General features: G+C 44.1%; 2 protein-coding genes and 1 pseudogene across 2 annotated transcripts; all 3 read right to left on the reverse strand.

Moving 5' to 3' along the window:
- Nucleotides 1–3,018: 3,018 nt before the first annotated feature.
- LOC130128266 (glutathione S-transferase A-like) lies at nt 3,019–7,450 on the reverse strand. Its single transcript, XM_056297899.1, has 6 exons — nt 7,217–7,450; nt 6,943–7,008; nt 5,853–5,958; nt 4,356–4,474; nt 4,107–4,195; nt 3,019–3,522 (listed from the first exon to the last, which is right to left on the reverse strand). Exons 1-6 carry the CDS (start codon nt 7,382–7,384, stop codon nt 3,390–3,392), a joined length of 681 nt encoding a protein of 226 aa, XP_056153874.1. The 5' UTR covers nt 7,385–7,450; the 3' UTR covers nt 3,019–3,389.
- A 1,606-nt stretch (nt 7,451–9,056) lies between these two features.
- On the reverse strand, nt 9,057–12,968 carry LOC130128950 (glutathione S-transferase A-like; annotated as a pseudogene).
- Nucleotides 12,969–17,463: 4,495 nt separating this feature from the next.
- On the reverse strand, nt 17,464–20,384 carry LOC130128949 (glutathione S-transferase A-like). The gene is made up of 6 exons (XM_056298728.1): nt 20,154–20,384; nt 19,589–19,654; nt 18,516–18,621; nt 18,239–18,357; nt 18,039–18,124; nt 17,464–17,804 (listed from the first exon to the last, which is right to left on the reverse strand). The coding sequence occupies exons 1-6, from the start codon at nt 20,319–20,321 to the stop codon at nt 17,672–17,674; spliced, it is 678 nt and encodes a 225-aa protein (XP_056154703.1). The 5' UTR covers nt 20,322–20,384; the 3' UTR covers nt 17,464–17,671.
- Between the last annotated feature and the right edge of the window lie 2,323 nt (nt 20,385–22,707).

The raw sequence follows: 22,707 nt of genomic DNA on the forward strand, positions 1-22,707 counted from the left end.
TCAATGGATTGAAATCTGGAGAATTGGGAGGCCAGAACAACACCATGAACTGTTTGTAATGGTCCTCAAACCATTCCTGAACAATTTTTCCACTATGGCAGGGCGCATTATACTGCTGAAAGGGCCATTACCATCAGGGAATACCATGCCATGAAGGGGTGTACTTGGTCTGCAACAATGTTTATGGGGTGGCATGGTGGCCCAGTGGATACACTGTTGCCTCACAGCAAGAAGGTCCTGGGTTCGAACCCCAGGCCATCCCATGTCCTTTCTGTGTGGAGTTTGCATGTTCTCCCCATGTCTGCTTGGGTTTCAGAATCAGAATCTGGGTGCTCCAGTTTCCTCCCACCATCAAAAAGACATGCACGTTAGGGTTAATACTAGGTTAATAATACAGGTCTTTGCCCCTGACCAAGGCAATGGAAAGAAGAACTGGAGTTAGTTCCTGGATGCTGCAGCTGCCCACTACTCCTATACAATAGGATGGGTTAAATGCAGAGAACAAATTCATTGTAAGAATACAATGACAAAATAAAGTGGCTTTCTTCTTTAGGTAGGTGCTATGTGTCAAAGTAACATCCACATGAATGCCAGGACCCAAGGTCTCCCAGCAGAACATTGCCCAGAGCATCACACTGCTTCCACCATCTCTTCCCCAGGTAAATGATGCACATGCATCCAGCCGTCCACATGATGTAAAAGAAAATATGATTCATCAGACGAGGCCACCTTCTTCCATTGCTTCATGACCCAGTTCTGAGGCTCACGTGTCCATTGTAAGTGCTTTCGGTGGTGGACAGGGGTCATCATGGGCCCTCTGAATGGTCTGCAGCTTCACAGTCCCACACACAGCAAGCTGTGATGCACTGTGTGTTCTGACACCTGTCTATCATAGCCATCATTAACTTTTTCAGCAATTTGAGCTACAGTAGTTCTTCTGTGGGATCAGACCAGATGGGCTAGCCCTTGCTCCCCATGCTCATCAGTGAGCCTTGGGCACTCATGAAACCGTCGCCAGTTCACTGGTTGTCCTTCCTTGGACCACTTTTGATAGGTACTGACCACTACATACCAGGAACCCCCCACAAGACCTGTTGTTTTGGAGATGCTCTGACGCAGTCATCTAGCGATCACAATTTGGCCCTTGTCAAAGTCTCTCAGATCCTTATGCTTACCCATTTTTCCTGCTTCCAACACATCAACTTCAAGAACTGACTGTTCACTTGCTGCCTAATATATCCCACCCGTTGACAGGTGCCATTGTAATGAGATAGTCCATGTTATTTATTCACTTACCTGTCAGTGGTTTTAATGTTATGGCTGATCGGTGTACATTAACATCTAATATGTCCTTACTTAACTACACAAACTACAATATCAAAATAGTAGACATGATAGTATTAACAATGACAAAACTAATATTTGTAATAATAAAAGTTATATCTATCTTTAAAGGTTGTGTACACTTCTACCTTATAATTTTTTATTGTTATGCCGATGACACCCAGCTGATCTTGTCCTTCCCTCCTTCTGACACACAAGTAGAGACACGCATTGCTGCATGTTTGACCTACATCTTGGAGTGGATGGCGACACACCACCTGAAGCTCAATCTGGACAAGACAGAGCTGATGTTCCTCCCGGGGAAAGGTTGCCCACACTGAGACCTGGTCATCACCATTGACAACACCGTGGTGACGCCAACTCGGACTGCGAGGTGTGATCCTGGACGACCAACTGTCGTTTGCTGCAAACGTTGCATCGGTTGCTCGCTCCTGCAGATTTCTCCTCTATAACATCAGGAGGATTCACCCATTCCTCACTGACGAGATGGCACAGGCGCTCATCCAGGCTCTGGTCATCTCCCGGCTGGACTACGGCAACTCCCTCCATACTGGTGCCCCGGCATCGGTCATCAGACCTCCGGAGCTTGTTCAGAAAGCTGCAGCTCGTCTGATGTTCAAACGCCCTAAGTTCTCCCACACAACTCCCCTTCTCATGTCCCTACACTGGCTCCCAGTAGCTGCTCGCATCCAATTTAAGACTCTGGTGCTAGCCTACAGGGCAGTGAAAGGAACAGCTTCTCCCTATCTCCAGGCCATGGTCAAGCCCTACACCCCTGCCCGACCTCTTCGCCGTGCTGCCTCAGGACGCCTGGTTGACCCATCACTCAGAGGCCCCTGCTGCCGATCGACCCGGTCACGGCTCTGTTCTGTCCTGGCCCCACAGTGGTGGAATGAACTCCCCACTGATGTCAGGACAGCGGAGTCGCTGCCCATCTTTCAGCGCAAGTTGAAAACTCACCTCTTCAAGAACTACTACCCTGTTACTTGCTCTTAGCACTTATTGTATTCACTCATTTAAAAAAAAAATCTTTCATGCGCTTTTACTTTAACACTGGTTTTGCTCTTAGATGCTTGTTTAGAGAGAAGATGACCTTATGACGTGTAGTTCTCCTGATTTCCTACGTTAAATGCACTTATTGTAAGTTGTTTTAGATAAAAGCGTCGGCTAAAATAAATTACTGTAATGTAATAATTAAAAGTCAGACTATTCTATCTTGATCTTATCCTACCTCATCTTTTCTCATGTTTTATGCCAAATTTTAACAGTACTAAGACGTCAGTTTTCCCTATACCAAAGTAAAAAATTATATTTTCCCCAAATTGTCCCTGTGATTGACTTTACGTTACTTAATTAATACTTCATTATCGGCCGCTCTCTTTGAATGCTAAATCCTTTATATATTTCTTATAGTTGAGCTTTTCAGAAATCTAAAAATAAATATAATACTAGTTCATCCACAAAGCCACTGCCAGGCGTGGGCCAAACTGGCATTTCATATTTTAAGAGAGATTAGGTCTTTTTTCCAGGCCTGTAGACACTTGGGACACTTTTGTGACCTCTGCTGTAGAAATCATGCCGGTGCAGGACTGGAAGAGATGTCTGCGACTCAACAGACATAAATAATAACGATAATAATAATAATAATAATAATAATAAATAAAAATATTAATGATAATAATAACAATAAACAATTTTATTTATATAGTGCCTTTCAAAACAAAGTTACAAATAAACATCTATAAAGTTATGTTACTGTCTAATCCATCAGGGTAAAACAGTGGTATACTGAGCTTTACATTAAGAATGCAAGCACAATGCACATTCATGATTTATTTTTATTGCTTTCATTTGTATTGCAACAGAGCACCATTTCTATCTTGCAAATCGCAACAGCAGCGTGAAGCACAGTAGGAGCTTAGCAAACAAAGTGGCTAGTTATAGCAGTGCAGTACAAGGCATTATATCATTTAAGGACATGATGGTTTGTGTCTCTGATTGAGCATACACTCCAAGAACACTTACTGTGTCTAGGTGTATGCTTATCAGAGGTCTTTCAGTGTGTCTTGGCCCTGCGGGTTCTCGAGCCAGTGTGGGGGCCAGCTGGCCTTGACACTGGGCCTGTCCTTCAACAGAGCGTAATACTCTGCCAGTTTAGGGTAGCGCTCTGCAGATAACCTGCAGGGAGGATAGAGGAGGATATCATTACTTCACATCGCACAAATTACACATTGCATTCCGTCATTGTTTCATTTGGCCATGCAGCCTGCGGAAGTCATACACACCCCTCACCTAAGCCTTGTACATGTCCACTTCTTCATTAATATACAATTCCATCCATTAGTCAAGCTGCTTATCCTAATTAGGGTCGTGGGTTGCTGGAGCCTATCCCAGCAGTCACTGGGTGGCAGGTGGGGAGACACCCTGGACAAGCCGCCAGACCATCACAGGGCCAACACACACACACACACACACACACACACACACACACACACACACCTAGGGACAATTTAGTACGGCCGATTTGCCTGACCTGCATGTCTTTGGACTGTGGGAGGAAACTGGAGTACCCAGAGGAAACCCACGCAATCATGGGGAGAACATGCTAACTCCACACAGAGGACGACCCCCAAGGTTGGACTACCTCGGGGCTCGAGCCCAGGACCTTCTTGCTGTGAGGCGACCATACTAACCACTGCACCACTATGCTGCCTAATATACAATTCTTTAAAATGTATTTATCACCTAATCAGCCCACCTACCCAAAGCGGAAGAGATAGGCAACATTCGGAAAAACAACCACGTCAGCCAAGGAGAAGGTCTTCCCCGCCAAGAATGAACCCTGCCCCAGCTGGAAAACAGAAAAGGATGTTAGTTAAACTTTGAGCTTATATGTGTCTTTTGGTCAATTTGCAGGTGAAATTACAAGGGGCAAATTCTAAGGCACATGAAACTATATTTGGTTTCATTCATTAGTGTGTGTTCCCGTCTCCATGCGTGTCTATGTATACCTTCTCCAGGTAACCCTCCCACAGCTTGAGTTCGGTGATTAAAGCCTCTCTGTTTCTTTTCACAGCAGAATCATGTCGCTCTCCTTCTGGCACCCTCCAGTTGTAGTAGATAACATCACCTGGGAAAGGCCAACACACACGGAGTCACTACAGCAACTCTCACAGGGAAGGTGGGGCATGAAAAGGCCCATCAGTTTGACTTATAGCACTTCATACTGAGGACATAATGGCACCTGCTTTCATAATGAGAAAGGGAGAGACCAGCTGAAATCTATTACACAAGAGCAATTTCAAAAGGGAGAAAGGAAAGTGTCCCAAACTGAGTTTGGACAGCTGTGGTAACAATTTATGCACCCTGGGCAAGCAGCATTTCTCTTCTGCGAAGTTTGGTGCTGATAATGAAACTATGTTACATTCAGGAAAGAGGCTTTAGAATGGCTCTCTATCCTGTTATCACCCCATGTAGATCAAGTACCCATATCTCATGATGCTAGTCTGGCAGGCACAACACATGCAGGTTGGTCTAAGCGAGTCCCATCATGTGAGTCTTGCGGGTAATCAAACATAAGGTTTTGGCATGACTTAGTACATTTTAAGGCCAGCATAAGTGTCATAATGTATGGCCATGCCTTGATTCTTGATTAAATTTCCTTTATTAGTCCCCTTGGGGAAATTCAGTTACTGCACCCAAGCTGTGATCTGTGTAGCTAGGAGAAGTGGGCTGCCACCTTCATGCTGCGTCTGGGGACCAACTCCAGTTCTTTTCCCATTGCCTTGGTCAAGGGCACAGACAGGAGTATTAACCCTAACATGCATGTCTTTTTGATGGTGGGGGAAACCAGAGCACCCGGAGAAAACCCACCACAGACACTGGGAGAACATGCAAACTCCACACAGAGGATGACCTGGGATGACCCCCCCCAAGGTTGGACAACCCCGGGGTTCAAACCCAGGACCTTCTTGCTGTGAGGCGACAGCATTAACCACTGGGCCACTGTGCTGCCTCATTAGTATGATTATGTGAAAGGATCTCTCATTACTGCTGCTGTGTATGTGTTTTGAACAATTAACTTAATTGCACTCTTGAGAGAACAAGTCAAATTAGGTTCATACTGAGATGTGCCCCCAAGACAGCCTGGGTTGTCTCAAGGGTTTAAAATTGCATATTAAGTGTATGACGCAGCAAGGGTGCGGTTCAAAGTCTAAAACCTAGACTTGTAAATGAAAAGCATAAAACACCTCAGTTCGCACTCACACAATAACACAAGTATTAACTTAGGACAGAGGCTTTATTGGCCTTGCTGGACATTTTACTGCAGTAGTAGTGGTCAGCAGTTAGTGAAATCAAATCTTTTTATTATGCAGGTGTTAATTTGAACACGCGTCCAGTGGCCAGCACAGCGACTCTCTAACCACTGTGCAACCTTGCAGCCAGGGTTGATGCATCAAAGAAAAATGGACATATGAGGGTTTTCTTTTAGGAGGTGTGTTACATACCCTTCTTCTGATAAAGTGTCAGACCCTCAAACATGCGCTGATACATGAGTGCTTGTTCTGCTGGGCTCTCAGGGATCAACTTGTTTCCCTGGGACTCAAACTGACTCTAGTGTTAGAAATGAGAGAAAGTACAAACCTCATATTAATATCACATCCACAACATCATACACATTGTATTCATTCACCAAAGTACAAACATCATTCAGAGCTGCTCATAATAAGCACATGGTACATCTTGAACCAAAGGCAAACTCACCAACCCCCCTGTGATAATCATGAGATTTGTACCTCACTTCATAGCCCATGGCACTTGAGCTATGGAGCGAGGACAAAACCCTTCACAGACTGAATTACTGACAATGTGCATAGACCCCAATTCCTAATGAGGGCAGATATAAGCAGTGGCTGAGGCCACCTTCAATAAATACGTGGCACTCCTGTTGCCACCCCACCAAAATAAAAAATAAAAACCTGTTCATTTTGTGTAGCGGTATGATAATCTAATATTGATCTCAGATCAGCATCCCTGCAATTCTGACAAGAGACCTTGCAATTATAGCCCCTTAGCTTGTTTCCAGATATTTCATTTCTCCACCATAGGGCTGTCTGCAAGTACTGTAACTACCATATAGAGCATGATATTTTCAACTCCCTATTAGGCCTACTTCAAACACGTTCTGAGTATATGCAAACGGCCATTTCCCATAATTTACCATAGTATGTCTACTCATCATTTTCAATTCAAAACTTTATTGCAGACTCAGGGTCCATAAACAAAGACAAGGTAAAAAAAACAAAAAAACAAAAAAAAAGAGAAGAAAGAATAAAGCCATAAAAGATAAGAACCACAGGTAAACGATAAACCCTAGACAATACATAAATACAAGAAAATAACACAAAGGAATTTTGATTGCACAACTACATAAACTGCAATTGAAAAGGATATACTTCAAGTCTTAAGAACAATCTGAGTGCCCCCCCCCAAAAAAATTAGCTTGCACCTATTTGCCCCCCCTCCAAAAAAACCCCAAAAACTTGTAAATCTCTTGCAGACGCCACTGTGGGAACTTCATACGACTCATCCTCTCACCTCCAGGTACAAGCAGGCTGCGTAGGACTCGTTCAGTATGTTGTTGCCGTGTTTGAAAGTCGGCAGCTTCGCAGGAGGAAAGGAGGAAATAACGAAAGTAAATACAAGAGGCTTCGTATCACTTCACAGATCAACTTTTTAAATAAAATGTCACGTTAAGAGAAAAGCCTTCGCTGACGTCAGTGCAGGTCGACTGCGTTGAGACCATGCACACAGTGTGCTACTTTTAAGTTTTCGTCACAAAAATAAACTGTGCAACAAATCGAAAACTCACCTGAGCCCTCGGGTTTATGGCTAACACCTCCGGGGATTTGTGCTCAGCTTTGTCGAAGGAAAGTAGTTTCTGGTTGTAACCCTGCAGGTTCTTCTCCTCCAGGGCGATCATGACCCTCCAGCACGGCGGAGAGCCGGAGCCCCAAAACAGAGTCATGTCCTCGGCCATGGTTTCGAGATCGGACCTCAGAACCCCCGGAAGCTCCGAAGCGAGAGTGACATACGCGGTGGGAATGTAAGGGGGGGGGGGGGAAGAGTAGTTCTCTGACTTTTATAGCACGCTTGCGTGCGGCGTTAGCATCCGGATCGCTTCACTACAGTCCCACCCACAACACAGTTCAAGGACATGACAACGGGGCGAGGGTGTCTTGTTCGCCTCCATGGTGGGGTGACTCCACAGTAAATCAAGAGTATCTGCTTGCTGTATGGCAAATGAAGCTGATGCTCCCACTTTCTGTTCAAACTTTGTAAGGTCTGTGGCATTTGATGTGTACGTAAAGGATGAGACAGTGCTGCAAAATATGCCCATGAGTGAATAAAAAAACAAAAAACAAATTGACTGTGTGCAAGATAAAACAGCTAGGAGGATGTTTATTTCTGTCATGCAAACTGTTAAAATGATAATAATTGAAAACAGTGTCAACAGAGGCGCAGTCTTACTGTTGAGTAATAATGATTCGATAAATAGCATTCAAAAGAGGGCTTCATACCATCGTCATCATATGATGCACATGCGATTTCTGTTATGCCCTCAGTCCCCTAGTAACTTATTCATATTCATTATTCAAAGGAGAGGGTGAAGTCTACTCCCCTTGGCACATTCGTCTTTACAGTAGCTAGTTGAGAATAGCAGACACCAGAGAGAACGTGTTGGTGGCTTATTATCCCATCAATGGCCATGATACATACATTTTAATAACCCCTCTGGAAACACTTGGAGCGGTGGTTAAACCAAAAGATAGCACTGCAAAAACGAATAAAACTAAGACTGTCAGGGCAGTGCCCAGCATTACAAACGCCCTTATCTAACTTATGCAAAAGGAATATAATTGGCATTAATTGACGTTATTTTTTTTCATTATTATTTGCAAAAATGAAAGCAAAATATTCCAAAAGTTTTATAGGAATGAATGGGAACTTAATATTCACCATCCACATGTGTCCTTTGAACATACTGGCACCTATAAACAGTTTTCAGTTATATATTTTTACCCCGCCTTGAGGGGAAGTGATTCTGGTGCAGCTTGTCTTGTCTCATTGGGAAAACAGCAGCAGTAAACCACACAAAATTACCAGGGCACATGGGAAATGATCCTTTGATGACGGGATTATAATTTACAAGTAACTGAGTCAAGGTCATGGTACGATTTACTTCAAATTGACAACAAAATTTTCCACTTTCTATTTTAAAGACACATTCCTATCCATTGCTATTGTGAGAAATGCACTGTTCAGAAGATCGGTAGTAAACAAAGTTCGGAGGAGGCGGGGGTTATGCCTGGCACAATTGTTAATTTTTTTATTTTCAACATTGCAAAAAAAATCTATGTCATACATTTTCTAAACAAACTAAAAGTAAAAATGAAATGCAGATCTCACACATAAATCAGCACACCCCCCCATGTGTGTGTAAACTACAGTGTGTGTGTGTGTGTGTGTGTGTGTGTGTGTGTGTGTGTGTGTGTGTGTGTGTGTGTGTGTGTGTGTGTGTGTGTGTGTGTGTGTGTGTGTGTGTGTGTGTGTGCGTGTGTGTGTGTATCCAAGTGTGCCGGAGATGAGTTTGCCCTCAGCTGAACACCCCCGTCTCCAACATCTAATGTGTAACTGAAAGAGTGTGACTCTCAGAGGTCTTTCAGTGTGTGTTGGCCCTGCGGGTTCTCCAGCCAGTGTGGGGGCCAGCTGGTCTTGACACTGGGCCGGTCCTTCAGCAGAGCATAATACTCGGCCAGTTTAGGGTAGCGCTCTGCAGATAACCTGCAGAAAAGAGAGGTAAAGACATCAGAAAACTGCCAGAAGATCCTTGTGATAGATTTAATAACTCGCTCACCTTCAAATTGTTATGTTGATTTGACGGGAGTGATACTGACTTTAAACACTCACTTACCCAAACCGGAGAAGTGCAGCAATTGTTGGAAAGACAGTCACATCTGCCAATGAGAAGGCTGTGCCTGCAAGATAAGAGCTGGACCCCAACTAAAATAAAGACAGAAGATATATGTACGTATACAAATGTGTGTGCGTGCACGCACGCACGCACGCACGCACGCACGCACGCACGCACACACACACACACACACACACACACACACAATGGATATAGATAAAATTAATGTGTGTGTGTGTGTGTGTGTGTGTGTGTGTGTGTGTGTGTGGTTGCTTGCATATGACATCTTCTCCAGGTATCCCTCCCAGAGCTTGAGTTCACTGACCAGTGCTTATTTATTCCTCTTCATAGCGGAGTCGTGTCTCTCTTCCTCAGGGACAAACCACTCATAGTAGATGACAGAATCTGGGGAGATGGAGACCCACTACAGTAAAAAAGACTATCAGCACATTAAGCACACTGGACTTAATTTGTGTGTGTGTTTGTGTGTGTGTACGTGTGTATGTGTGTGTGTGTGTGTGTGTGTGTGTGTGTGTGTGTGTGTGTGTGTGTGGTCTCTTTCTTTAACAAGGATGGCTACAACCTCCTATACAAAACTACTGCCAACTGTGTAATATCATAAAGTTATGTATTTGTGTATTGCTTATGCTAACTAGCTTTCAATACTTGTCTTTGAAGCAGGTTGATACACATACAGTGCATCCGGAAAGTATTCACACCCCTTTACTTTCCCCACATTTTGTTATGTTACAGCCTTATTCCAAAATGGATTAAATTCCTTTTTTTCTCTCATCAATCTACACACAATACCCCATAATGACAAAGCGAAAAAGGTTTTGTAGAAATTTGTGCAAATTTATTAAAAATAAAAAACTGAAATATTGCATGTACATAAGTATTCACACCCTTTACTCAGTACTTGGTTGAGGCACCCTTGGCAGTGATTACAGCCTCAAGTCTTCTTGGGTATGAAGCTACAAGCTTGGCACACCTATATTTGGGGTATTTCTCCCATTCTCCTCTGCAGATCCTCTCAAGCTCTGTAAGGTTAGATGGGGAGCGTCGCTGCACAGCTATTTTCAGGTCTTTCCAGAGATGTTCAATGGGGTTCAAGTCTGGGCTCTGGCTGGGCCACTCAAGGACATTCACAGACTTGTCCCGAAGCCACTCCTTCACTGTCTTGGCTGTGTGCTTAGGGTCGTTGTCGTGTTGAAAGGTAAACCTTCGCCCCAGTCTGACGTCCTGAGCAAGGATCTCTCTGTACTTTGCTCCATTCATCTTTCCTTCGATCCTGACTAGTCTCCCAGTTCCTGGCTGAAAACCATCCCCACAGCATGATGCTGCCACCACCATGCTTCACTGTAGGGATGGTATTACCAGGCTGATGGGAGATGCCTGGTTTCCTCCAGACGTGACGTTTGGCATTCAGGCCAACGAGTTCAATCTTGGTTTCATCAGACCAGAGAATCTTGTTTCTCATGGTCTGAGAGTCCTTTAGGTGCTTTCTGGCAAACTCCAAGTGGGCTGTCATGTGCCTTTTATTGAGCAGAGGCTTCCGTCTGGCCACTCTACCATAAAGGCCTGATTGGTGGAGTGCTGCAGAGATGGTTGTCCTTCTGGAAGGTTCTCCCATCTCCACAGAGGAACGCTGGAGCTCTGTCAGAGTGACCATCGGGTTCTTGGTCACCTCCCTGACCAAGGCCCTTCTCCCCCGATTGCTCAGTTTGGCTGGGCGGCCAGCTCTAGGAAGAGTCCTGGTGGATCCAAACTTCTTCCCTTTATGAATGATGGAGACCACTGTGCTCTTTGGGACCTTCAAAGCTGTAGACATTTTTTTTGTACCCTTCCCCAGATCTGTGCCTCGATACAATCCTGTCTCGGAGGTCCACAAACAATCCCTTTGATTTCATGGCTTGGTTTCTGCTCTGACATGCACTGTCAGCAGTGGGACCTTATATAGACAGGTGTGTGCCTTTCCAAATCATGTCCGATCAATTGAATTTACTACAGGTGGACTCCAGTCAAGATGTGGAAACAGGATGAACCTGAGCTCAATTTTGAGTGTCATAGCAAAGGGTGTGACTACTTATGTACATGCAATATTTCAGTTTTTTATTTTTAATAAATTTGCAAAAATTTCTACAAAACATTTTCACTTTGTCATTATGGGGTATTGTGCGTAGATTGATGAGAAAAAAAAGGAATTTAATCCATTTTGGAATAAGGCTGTAACATAACAACATGTGGGGAAAGTGAAAGGGTGTGAATACTTTTCGGGTGCACTGTAAATATGAGAGAGGGTTTGACCACTAGGTGGCCTCCCTAAACAGCTCATCAACCTCCAAACCTGCTGTGTGTGTGTGTGTGTGTGTGTGTGTGTGTGTGTGTGTGTGTGTGTGTGTGTGTGTGTGTGTGTGTGTGTGTGTGTGTGTGTGTTCCTTACCAAGTTTATCATAGAATGGGAGACCCTCAAACATGCGTTGACACATCAGTGCTTGTTCTGCTGGATTGTCGGGAACCAACTTGCTTCCTTGAGACTTAAACCGACTCTGCCATTATAAACACACAAACACACATAGTCATAAAATGAATCAAATGTGTGCTCACTTTTGATATAAAACTAATTTTCTGCAAAACAATGTGCACACACAGCTGTACATGACTCTTCTAGTTGTATGGAAGAACAAAATGTATTACACTTTCAAAAGGCACACTCATTCTGTTTGTTATTTACAGAGGTTGAAATCCTTTTGGCATCTACAAGTAATTTAGTCATTTGATCACTTAATATTTTGTTTTTTGTTTTTTTTTGGACTGGATGTGAGTGTGACTGAAAAAGGACTGTATAGATTACCTCCAGGTAGCTGTGTGCTGCATAAGACTCAGTCAATATGTTGTCTCTATGTTTAAAAGCCGGAAGCTGAAGGATCAGACAGTCAACATTCAAGGTGAGAATAACAATTATGCGAAGAAATGTAAATGAAACAAATGTTTTACATATTACTAAGACATCAACTCTAATTACCCAACTTTATTACCAGGCATGTTTGGTGTAAATGTGTCAAACATGTTTAGACTATCCTATATTCCTATATCCTATATTCATTAGGTGTACTAGGTCTAAAAGCTGCCTGCTTAGATGGCACAGCAACAGGAGCCCAACAACTGGGGAATTCTGATCCATACTGTATGTATTCAAGTATTTTCATTTTTGATTTAACTGGGTGTGGACACATGGAGTGTAACTGTGTTGTGCCAGACAGACATATGCCTCCAAATATACCTCCAGGATCATGCATTGTTTCTGATGGGTTGATAGACCTGATATGCATGAAACCGCTCAGTATTTAGAAACATGGTGGTAATAAAGGATTATTCCGTTGGGATTACAGATTGTTAATATGAGCGGTTAGTGCAAATGTGCGTGCCAATGCTAAGGGTTATTATTTAAATTAGTGTGGTGGACATTTCTGTACCTCCACACTCATAACTGCCCCCTCGGATCTAACGCCTCTTAGGACTTGTGCTCCATTTTATCAAAGGATAAGAGTTTCTGGTTGTATCCCTGCAGGTTCTTCTCCAGGGCGATCATGACCCTCCAGCATGGTGGAGAGCAGGAGCCCCAAAACAGAGTCATGTCCTCGGCCATGGTTTGGATTCGGCAGCAGGATCCCACAGCCTTTCAACAACGGTGTTATACTACTACTACTACTACTACTACTACTACTACTACTACTACTACTACTACTACTACATTCGGCTGACCCCGTCGCCACAGCGGATCATCCGTTTCCATTTCTTCCTGTCTTCTGCATCTTCCTCTGTCACACCAGCCACCTGCATGTCCTCCCTCACCACATCCATAAACCTCCTCTTTGGCCTTCCTCTTTTCCTCTTCCCTGGCAGCTCCATATTCAGCATCCTTCTCCCAATATACCCAGCATCTCTCCTCCACACGTCCAAGCCATCTCAATCTTGCCTCTTTTGCTTTGTCTCCAATATAATTGTTCCTAATCCTGTCCTTCTTCGTTACTCCCAGTGAAAATAATAATAATATTAATAATAATAATTATTATTATAATAAAAGTGTTATAATAATAATAATAATAATTATTATTATTATTATAATAAAAGTGTTATAATAATAATAATAATAATAACCAGCACACTGACGAAAACAGGAAAAGTCCGGACTCTCTGGATCATCTCTTTTTCGTCTCTGGGCGTCGTGGTTGGATTTCAAACCTAATAATTAAAAGTACATATCGCCATCTAGTGTAGTGAAGTATGTAGTGCGCTCTATGGAGGAAGGTATGTTATTACTGATGACTCAGCCAAGGTTCATATTACGAGTGATCATATTTGGCTTTTCTTGTCTATATATATATATCTGACTAATATTGTGGGCTTTTTATACATTTATCCGTAATTGTTCTCAAATGTCTCAAGAACTGGGCAGGAGCGGTCAAGTCATGAACTGACCTTTGGAGTGACAAGTACACGCAAAGGTTGGCGGTACGAGTGGGCGGGGCTCCATATTCTGAAGATTTGATTCGATAGGCTGTGTGTAAATGAGTGTGTCTGATGACATGAGTATCAGGAAGAAAAAACAACTAGCTGAAAGAAGCTGTGAAACAAGGGGAGCGCTTTAAAAAACAAAAATTGAATAAAAATGAATTCTACCTCTAGAATGAATTCAAAGGTACCACAGGAAGGAGTGGGAGGAGAAAGGGATTTTAACACAAGGTTTTGCACCAAGTAGAAAGTACTCAAATTGCACAGGCCAAGATACCTCAAAGTATTTGACATCATGTTGGCCACGGCGGATTCTTTAATACCGTTTCCACTGTGGGCCCTTACTGCGCTGTGCCATGAAAGTCTCAGGTACGAATCCTTTTCCATTGCATCAGCCCTCTTGGGCACAGATTCCTACTGTGAAGGATTTCCGCTCTTCTCAACCCCAATCGTTACCCAATGCTGGCCCTTTTAGGGGCGGGCCTTAAAATTAGCTCATTCATGATTGGTCCCTTAACGTCACTCAGTGCTGACGCTAACACTAACAATAGATAACGTTTCAACAAGTTTAGCAAATTTCATACCACCAACTGGATAAAACAGGTAATTAGGGAAAATATTCCAAATATTAACCTTGTTTTTTAAGTATTCAATAATCCACTTAATTTTAAATGAATTATTAAGAGAGCTAAAATCTAGAACTTCAAGACCTCCATGGTCTTTGGTGTTACAAAGCACTTCTTTTTTTTTTTAAAATAATGAGACTTATTCCCCCAAATGAAATTGTTAAGCACCTTGTCTAAGTCCTTAATAACATTCTGTGTTACATCAAGTGACAAAGCAATATATCCGAATCTGGATATTCCTTCCGCTTTAGATAATAGTACCCGGCCATATAAAGATAAGTCTCCCAGTGATTAAATTTCTTTTTAATTTTTTTTCGACAATTGGTTTAAAATTCAAATTACTCCTTTGTTGTTCATCCATGGAACACAGTGAAGACAATCATCAACAAGTGGACAAAATATTGGAAAAAGTAATGCGCTATATGCACTACTGGAGCAACAACAAGACAGCTGAACTTCAACAACCACAACGCACACCACTGTGCACTATAGCAGCTATTGCAGCATCACCATCAGAGCTTCCTTTGTGTCACTCAGCAACCAGATTGCACATGCACACCACATGGCGCCAAAACCAAAACAACCAGAAGAGTGCACTCGGCAGAGTGCAGATTTCCGCCAGGCATATCTCCCCTTCTCTGGTGCTCAGACTTGGCGACAAACCACCCCCCGCCTTTTTTTCTTTTTTCTTTTCTTGCCTTCTGGGAAAAGGGGCCGTTGTGTGTTTTAACGTCACGGTCTGCATGATATATAATGAATGTAGCTGAATGACTTTCATTCATTCTAAAGCAATAAAACAACGGTAAGAAAACATCGCTCAGCCATGGGAGATGTTTTATTGTAGCTACTGAGATGATTTCTGGTTGTGAGTGTGATTAATCTTACTCTTGAAATTGTATTTTCATAACGGAGTTTTAACATTGGAGTCTACGGCACCTCTGTGTCTAATCCCCCTCATGATGTCAAATAAACAAACATGGTGGCGAGGTGAATGAAACGAATTATTTTTGGTTCATCCAGTGTTCCCCCAGTTCTCCTGTGCCGAGTTCAGCAGTAAATGATTTGCTGATTTGCGAAATATGATCGACGTCTCGTTTATTTTCGACACTCATACCTGAATACATAATGGGCACTTTTGCTGCTCGAGTCTAAATCAACCGTGCGCATGTGTGCAGTGACAGAGAGCAGCATTGGTTGAGCGAGCTAGAGAGCGAAGAGAGGGAATGGCAATAGTGAGAACAAACGTTATCCAAAAGTTTTTAATCACCGCAACCATGAAAGGTTCCTGATCATACAGTCATAACTGCACACACATTTTTTTAGGCTGATTGGGCCAGTAGTTTGCAAGATTACAGACGCACACATGCGACCAAACACATAATCCCCTTCAGGCCACCTCCTGGTAGAGATAACAAACAAGCTTCCACAGCTGATGTAGCGTTCACCAGCCATTTGTGCAACGTCAATAAATGGTATAGCCACAATACTATCAGTGCACCGCCTTCAATTCAGTAAGAAAAATGTGCCCACCAACCCGGAGTTGAAGTTCCACCTCACTTGAGAGACTCGTGGCAGCCTTCTCGCAAAATCTATCCAGTAATTTCGTCCATTTGGGAGAACATGTAAAACATGCAGACAGTCCTACCAGAATCACAAAAAACATGAAGTAGATTGACAACAAGATCGTCAGTAGCTGTGAACGCGGTGGCCGTTGTGCTTAGTTCACTCACAATCCGTAACAGGTTGAAGCTCAAAGTTGATGACGACACCGGGGCTAGCATGGACACATCGCAGGGCCCTGGAGCGTTCTGCCACTATACATCAAAATTTGATCGGCCGATGATACGGTCACTCAAAGTTTTCATCAGTTTGCAGCTTTGGGCTTCAAGGAAAGGCTAGCAACACTGCTAGTGCTGGCCCAAGGAGCTGTGATGCGTTTAGATGATGTACGAAATCCCTACTTGGGCCCACGAGAAAACAAGTTATTGAATTCAGACACATTTCAGGCACACTTCAATTTTACTATCAAAAGCAAATTATGATTTTGATTGTGACAGGGCCAGCAGAGAAGGCCCTGATGGCCCTGACAGCCCTCCACTGGAAATAGTCATCAGCTCATCACATATTTCTAAAGGGGGGAAAAGCAATTTGACAAACTCAGTATTTAAGGTGGTTGTAAAATAGCATGATTTTTCTATTAACATATGTAACTTGAAAACGAGTCCACCTTAAACCGCAGCAAGTATCCGTCAACAGTGTATGAAAAGCAGAGTCTCTCTCTCTGCTAGTTTACTTTTTACGTTAGACTCAGACACCATGGTCTTAATAGGATAACTCGAGAGGTGGAGGTGCCTATGGAAGGCAGGGAGGGCAGGCAGGGAGAAGCAGTTGCAGGTATGACATAATGTGCTATATAAAGGGTTAGGGGATTCTGGTTTGTTGATAATGAGAGGTCGACCCTGTGTGATGGCCTGGCAGCCTGTCCAGGATGTCTCCCCACCTGCCGTCCAATGACTGCTGGGATAGGCTCCAGCATCCCCACGACCCTGAGAGCAGGATAAGCAGTTTGGATAATGGATGGATGGATGGATGGATAATTAGAGGAAGGAGTGAACATGATAATTGAATTAAAAGTAAAGTACAGTAGTAATAATACAACCAACATGGTTTAAGCATGGCTCTGCCTTTCCCATCAGCATTGTCCGTTATATCCATAACTGAATAGCTCAACATGTGTAGTTTAGTAAAGTTATGGTTTAAACAATACAGAACGTAAGACGGCTTTTTCTCTAATGCACATTTAGTATTATTCTGGTAGACTTTAGCACGATGACCAACCCGAACTTTGTATTGGTTACCGTAGTCCCTAAATGTATGTAGAAATGCAGGAACTGGGATTCAAATTGCAAATTATCTCAGGAGGATTACGCCCAGACCCCCTGTTTTATCCCCCCCCCCCCCACACACACATGCACACACAGAATACACATCTCAAACCAAAGTTACACCCATGGTAATACCACCCATGCCATTTGGTCCCACTAAGAGTGAAATCCATCTCTACAAGTATTCTGGAGATCTCTCCGGAGGCGTGCAGAAGGAGATAATTCTAAAGTTTTCACTTTCAAAAATTTATTATCAAACAAGAAACAGATGGACAATGAAAAACACAAACATGTTTTTGATGTGTGTTTGTGTGTGTGTGTGTGTTTCATAGGTCCTTCAGGATATCATATCCGCGTGGGGTTGCCACCCAGTGTGGGGGCCAGCTGGCTTTAATGCTCGCTCGGTCCTTCAACAGGCTGTAGTACTTGGCCAGTTTTGGGAAACTCCCAACAGACAGGCTGAAAGACAGGACAGGGAGGTCCATGTCATCTTCAGTATTAACATCATTCATTTTATTCTCACTTGCATGCATGATGACAACACACCGTGTTATGGCAGTTTTACAGATTTGGATGAAGCCTGGTCATAGATAGGTAGTAAACGTAATATATGGAGTCATGTTGCCCTTTTTTATTCCGGTCAATACAGAGAATACGATGCTGAAAATGTTAGGACAAAACCCTTTCACATACCCAAAACGAAAGGCAAAGGCAACACTTGGAAAAACAGTCACATCTGCCAGTGAGAAGCCGCCTGCCAGGTATGATCCTGAACTCACCTAATACAGAGAGGGGATTGTTAAGGCATATCTTGAGAGAGAGAGAGAGGGGGGGGGGGGGGAGAGAGGGAGAGAGGGAGAGGAGGTGAGGTTGTGTTTGCTTGCATGCGACACCTTCTCCAGGTATCCCTCCCAGAGCTTGAGTTCACTGAGCAGCGCTTCCTTGTTTTTCTTCATAGCAGAGTCGTGTCTCTCTTCCTCAGGGATGAACCACTCATAGTAGATGACAGAATCTGAGAAAGAACACCTCATATAAACAGACAGCCAAAGCTTTAGTCTGGTCGTGTGTGTGTGTGTGTGTGTGTGTGTGTGTGTGTGTGTGTGTGTGTGTGTGTGTGTGTGTGTGTGTGTGTGTGTTGCAGCACCTCATGTCAGTGTGCACAAGTCTTACTGAGCTTATCAGTGAGTGTGAGACCCTCGAACATGCGTTGGTACATCAGTGCTTGTTCTGCTTGGCCTTCGGGGACCAACCCGGTACCCTGGGATTTGAACTGATTCTGTCATGATGAAGAAATAGGAGCCAAGCTGATGATCCTGTAGTGTCATGATATCTACTGTCCATCATCAGTCCTTGTTTCCTGATGTTGCTTTTGAACTATTTGAAAGCCAATACATACAGGGGTTATGGGTTAAAGTAGCACCAGGTAACTGTTTTGCTTCAGCATGTCACGCCCCCCCCCTCTTTTTCTCCCCAGTTGTATCTTCTCAGCCATCCCAGTCACTGCTCCACCCCCTCTGCCGATTTGGGGAGGGCTGCAGACTACCACATGTCTCCTCTGATACATGTGGAGTCGCCAGCCGCTTCTTTTCACCTGACAGTGAGGAGTTTTGTCAGGGGGATGTAGCATGTGGGAGGATCACACTACCCCCCCCCCCCCGAACAGGCGCCCCGAACGACCAGAGGAGGCACTAGTCCGGGACCAGGACACATACCCACATCCAGCTCCCCACCCGCAGACACGGTCAATTGTGTCAGAAAGGACGCCTGACCAAGCCGGAGTCAACACGGGGATTCGAACCGACGATCCCTGTGTTGGTAGGCAACAGAGTAGACCACTACGCCCCCTAGCATGTCATCATTAAATTCAATTTCTCTGCATTGCGTAATGCCATGGGATAATGACAGAATCGATGTTCAGATCCATTCTCAAGAAACCTTGTTTTCACCATGTATTTTGTGTGTCAAAAGGCATAAAACCTTCTGGGAAAATATTTGAACGTCTTCACGGCACACATTTTAGTACCACAATTTTACTTCACTTCATTTGAACGCAGCTCCTCTTCTTAGTCTTTTGCTTGTGAATAAATGCACATATCTTGTAAACTAAAATCGAGCTGACTTTAAGGCGTTGATGTGAAGGATGTTGCCAAAATCCAGAAAGTTACCTGGTGCCACTTTAACTACACACGCGACACAAGCTAATGTAACAGTGAACCGTAGTAAGTCATTCTGAACCCTTTTACCTCCAGGTATAGACATGCCGCAACGGACTCGTTCAGTATGTTGTCCCCATGTTTGAAGGCAGGGAGCTGGGAAATACAGACGAGATGATATTATGATAAAATTTTTTGGGGGGTCGGGTTACAATTAGAGCCACAATTGCTTTTTATCACGGCGACCAAGGTCAAAGCGGTGTGATGAACATGAATTACCTTGTGGACCCTAACCATATTTCCTTACCAAGGACAGATTGCTGATAAGGCGCATCACTTGATGAATAGCCTAACACATTTTGATTAAATGTGAATTTTTCTGTCCTGAAAATCGAGCTATGGAAATAATAAACAAGGTTTCATCGCTGACAACAATCCAAACCAACTGGGTTGCACATAAGCCAGGCCACAGTGGCTGGAGCACCGACAAATATAACTTGTTGTCCTGCTTATATAGTTTGTTGAGTAGAAAAGCTTATAGGTCAGTGTTCACAATAGTTTTCCTGGTGATTTTGGGCAAAATCCCACCCTGGCTGTACAGTCAGTTGTCATCTTAACGGCTTGGTCTTTGTGTGGTTGTGCATGCTAAACCTACCTGTCCTCTCGGGTTGACATCCAACACTTCCTGAGATTTATGCTGTCCTTTTTCAAAGGACAGCAGCCTGTGTTTGTAGCCTTGGAGTTTCTTTTCCTCCAGCATGATCCTAACACGCCAGCAGGGAGGGGAGCCAGCCCCCCACAACAGACTCATTGACTTGGCCATCGGTGCTGGTTGACAGGGAAATGAAGGTGAACTCACCGAAAGCAGGGAAACAGGCGAGCCATTGAAGCGAACAGCGTAGAGATAAGACAAGCGGAGAGCTAGCACTCCGGTTTTATGGCCTTCTTCATCCAAAGGTTGGTCGCTACTACCACACCCACAAAGTCATAGTGTGTGTGTGCTAGGGCCTAGTGTGAAAACTACATTTACTTGAATGTATGACCTTTTATCTGCTATTTGCATACTGTGTAAAAGAGAGCCATTATTCTACTAAATTCCTTCTGCCGGCTAACTCCTACTTATAAAGAAAGAAAGAAGAGAAGAAGAAAGCCACTTTGTTTTGTCATTGTACAGGTTACAATGAAATGTGCTCTCTGCATTTAACCCATCCTATTATATAGGAGCAGTGGGCAGCTGCAGCACCCGGGGACCAACTCCAGTTCTTCTTTCCATTGCCTTGCTCAGGGGCACAGACAGGAGTATTACCATGCATGTCTTTTTGATGGTGGGAGGAAACCGGAGCACCCGGAGGAAACCCACACATATACGGGGAGAACGTGCAAACACCCCACAGAAAGGCCCTGGGTTCGAACCCAGGACCTTCTTGCTGAGAGGCAACAGTGCTAACCACTGGGCCACCATGCCGCCCAGAGGCATATTACCTTTATTGTGTTGTGTTTCGCCTTGTGTTTTATGTGAGCGATACACCAAGTCAGTCAAATAAACGGTGACAGTGAAGAGTTGCAGTGTAGGGATGGAGATGGAGCTCCTCCTCTGTGTGTGCATATCATACTTGTATGTAAATGATATGATTGATATTACGCACTGAGCTTTCCACACATTTTTCACAGGAAGTTGAATCAGTTCATCTGGACACGTTTCATCACTCACTAAGTGACCTCTCAGTCGTCATGTATCCCCACCCTTATAAAGAATACGGTGGCATAGCAACTAAAAACAACGATTGGTTTCATATGCAGATTGCCGTGACCATTAACTAGAGTTTCAATGGCCATGTGTACTATTCACAGAGGATTGGGGAAACATTGGGGAAACCAAGCAGACACTGGCCTAGGGATGACAACACAGGACAGCTAACACGTCAGGCCAGGACTCTGCAGTCTACACCCATCTACCGGCCAGTGGCCACTCTTTCAGGGATGAGGATGTGCACATCCTTGATAGAGAACGCTGATTTGAACAGGGAGTCAAAGAGGCCATCTGTTAAGAGGGAACGACCATCCCTGAACTGGGGGGGGGGGGGTCTAAGAGTACATCTGTCACCATCTACAATGCTGTGATTGGAAACACTCCCCAACTCTCTGTGAATAGTGCACATGGCTATTGTAACTCGTTAAGGATCACAGTAATTTGCATATGAAACTGATCATTGGTTTCAGTCGTTATGCCACTGTATTGTTTATAAGGGTGGGGATACCTGCAGTCAGTTTAGACTGAAGGGGTCACTTAGATGAGAGATGAAATGTTTCTCTCGCAATGAAAGTTGAGCCCAGATGAACTGATTCACCTTTCTGTGATTTCCTTACCTGGATTATTGAGCATGCATAGAAAGACGTCCACACATTTTTTTTTTTGCTTTTCCCCTTTTTTCTCCCCAGTTGTATCCGTCCAATTACCTTATTCTTCTGAGTCATCCCAGTCGCTGCTCCACCCCCTCTGCCGATCTGGGGAGGGCTGCAGACCACCACATCTCCTCTGACACATGTGGAGTCGCCAGCCGCTTCTTTCCACCTGACAGCGAGTTTCGCCAGGGGGACATAGCGCGTGGGAGGATCACACTATTCCCCCCAGCTCCCTCTCCCCCCTGGAACAGGCACCTGACCGACCAGAGGAGGCGCTAGTGCAGCGACCAGGACACATACCCACATCTGGCTTCCCACCCGTAGACACAGCCAATTGTGTCTGTAGAGACGCCTGACCAAGTTGGAGATAACATGGGGATTTGAACCGGCGAGCCCCGTGTTAGTAGGCAACGGAATAGACCGCCACGCCACCTGGACGCCCCCTGTTGTTGCATTTTTGATGTGAAATATGCAACCAAGTTATCCCGTCAATCCATTCATGCATTTCATTGCCGTGACGTCATGCTCAATCACAGAAGTGGCCCTCGGTCAGTCCGCCGCCACTACAGCCGGGTGAAATAAAGCAGGATGTCCTGTGACGTGAATGGGTGGATAATCCCAGTTTACAGAAGCGACACACAGTTATGACAGTAGCATGAACAAGAAAGACCTCTCGCATGTCCACATTTTCACTCTAGTGATTTTTTTTTTATTCGTCCTTTAATTGCAGAATGTGTATACACGGCATGTCAAGTGAAAGTGTAAGTAAAACGGTATCGTATCGTGTGTCAGTTCGCTACATGTTG

This window comes from Lampris incognitus, chromosome 18, assembly GCF_029633865.1.
Source record: "Lampris incognitus isolate fLamInc1 chromosome 18, fLamInc1.hap2, whole genome shotgun sequence".
Taxonomy (NCBI): Eukaryota; Metazoa; Chordata; class Actinopteri; order Lampriformes; family Lampridae; genus Lampris; species Lampris incognitus.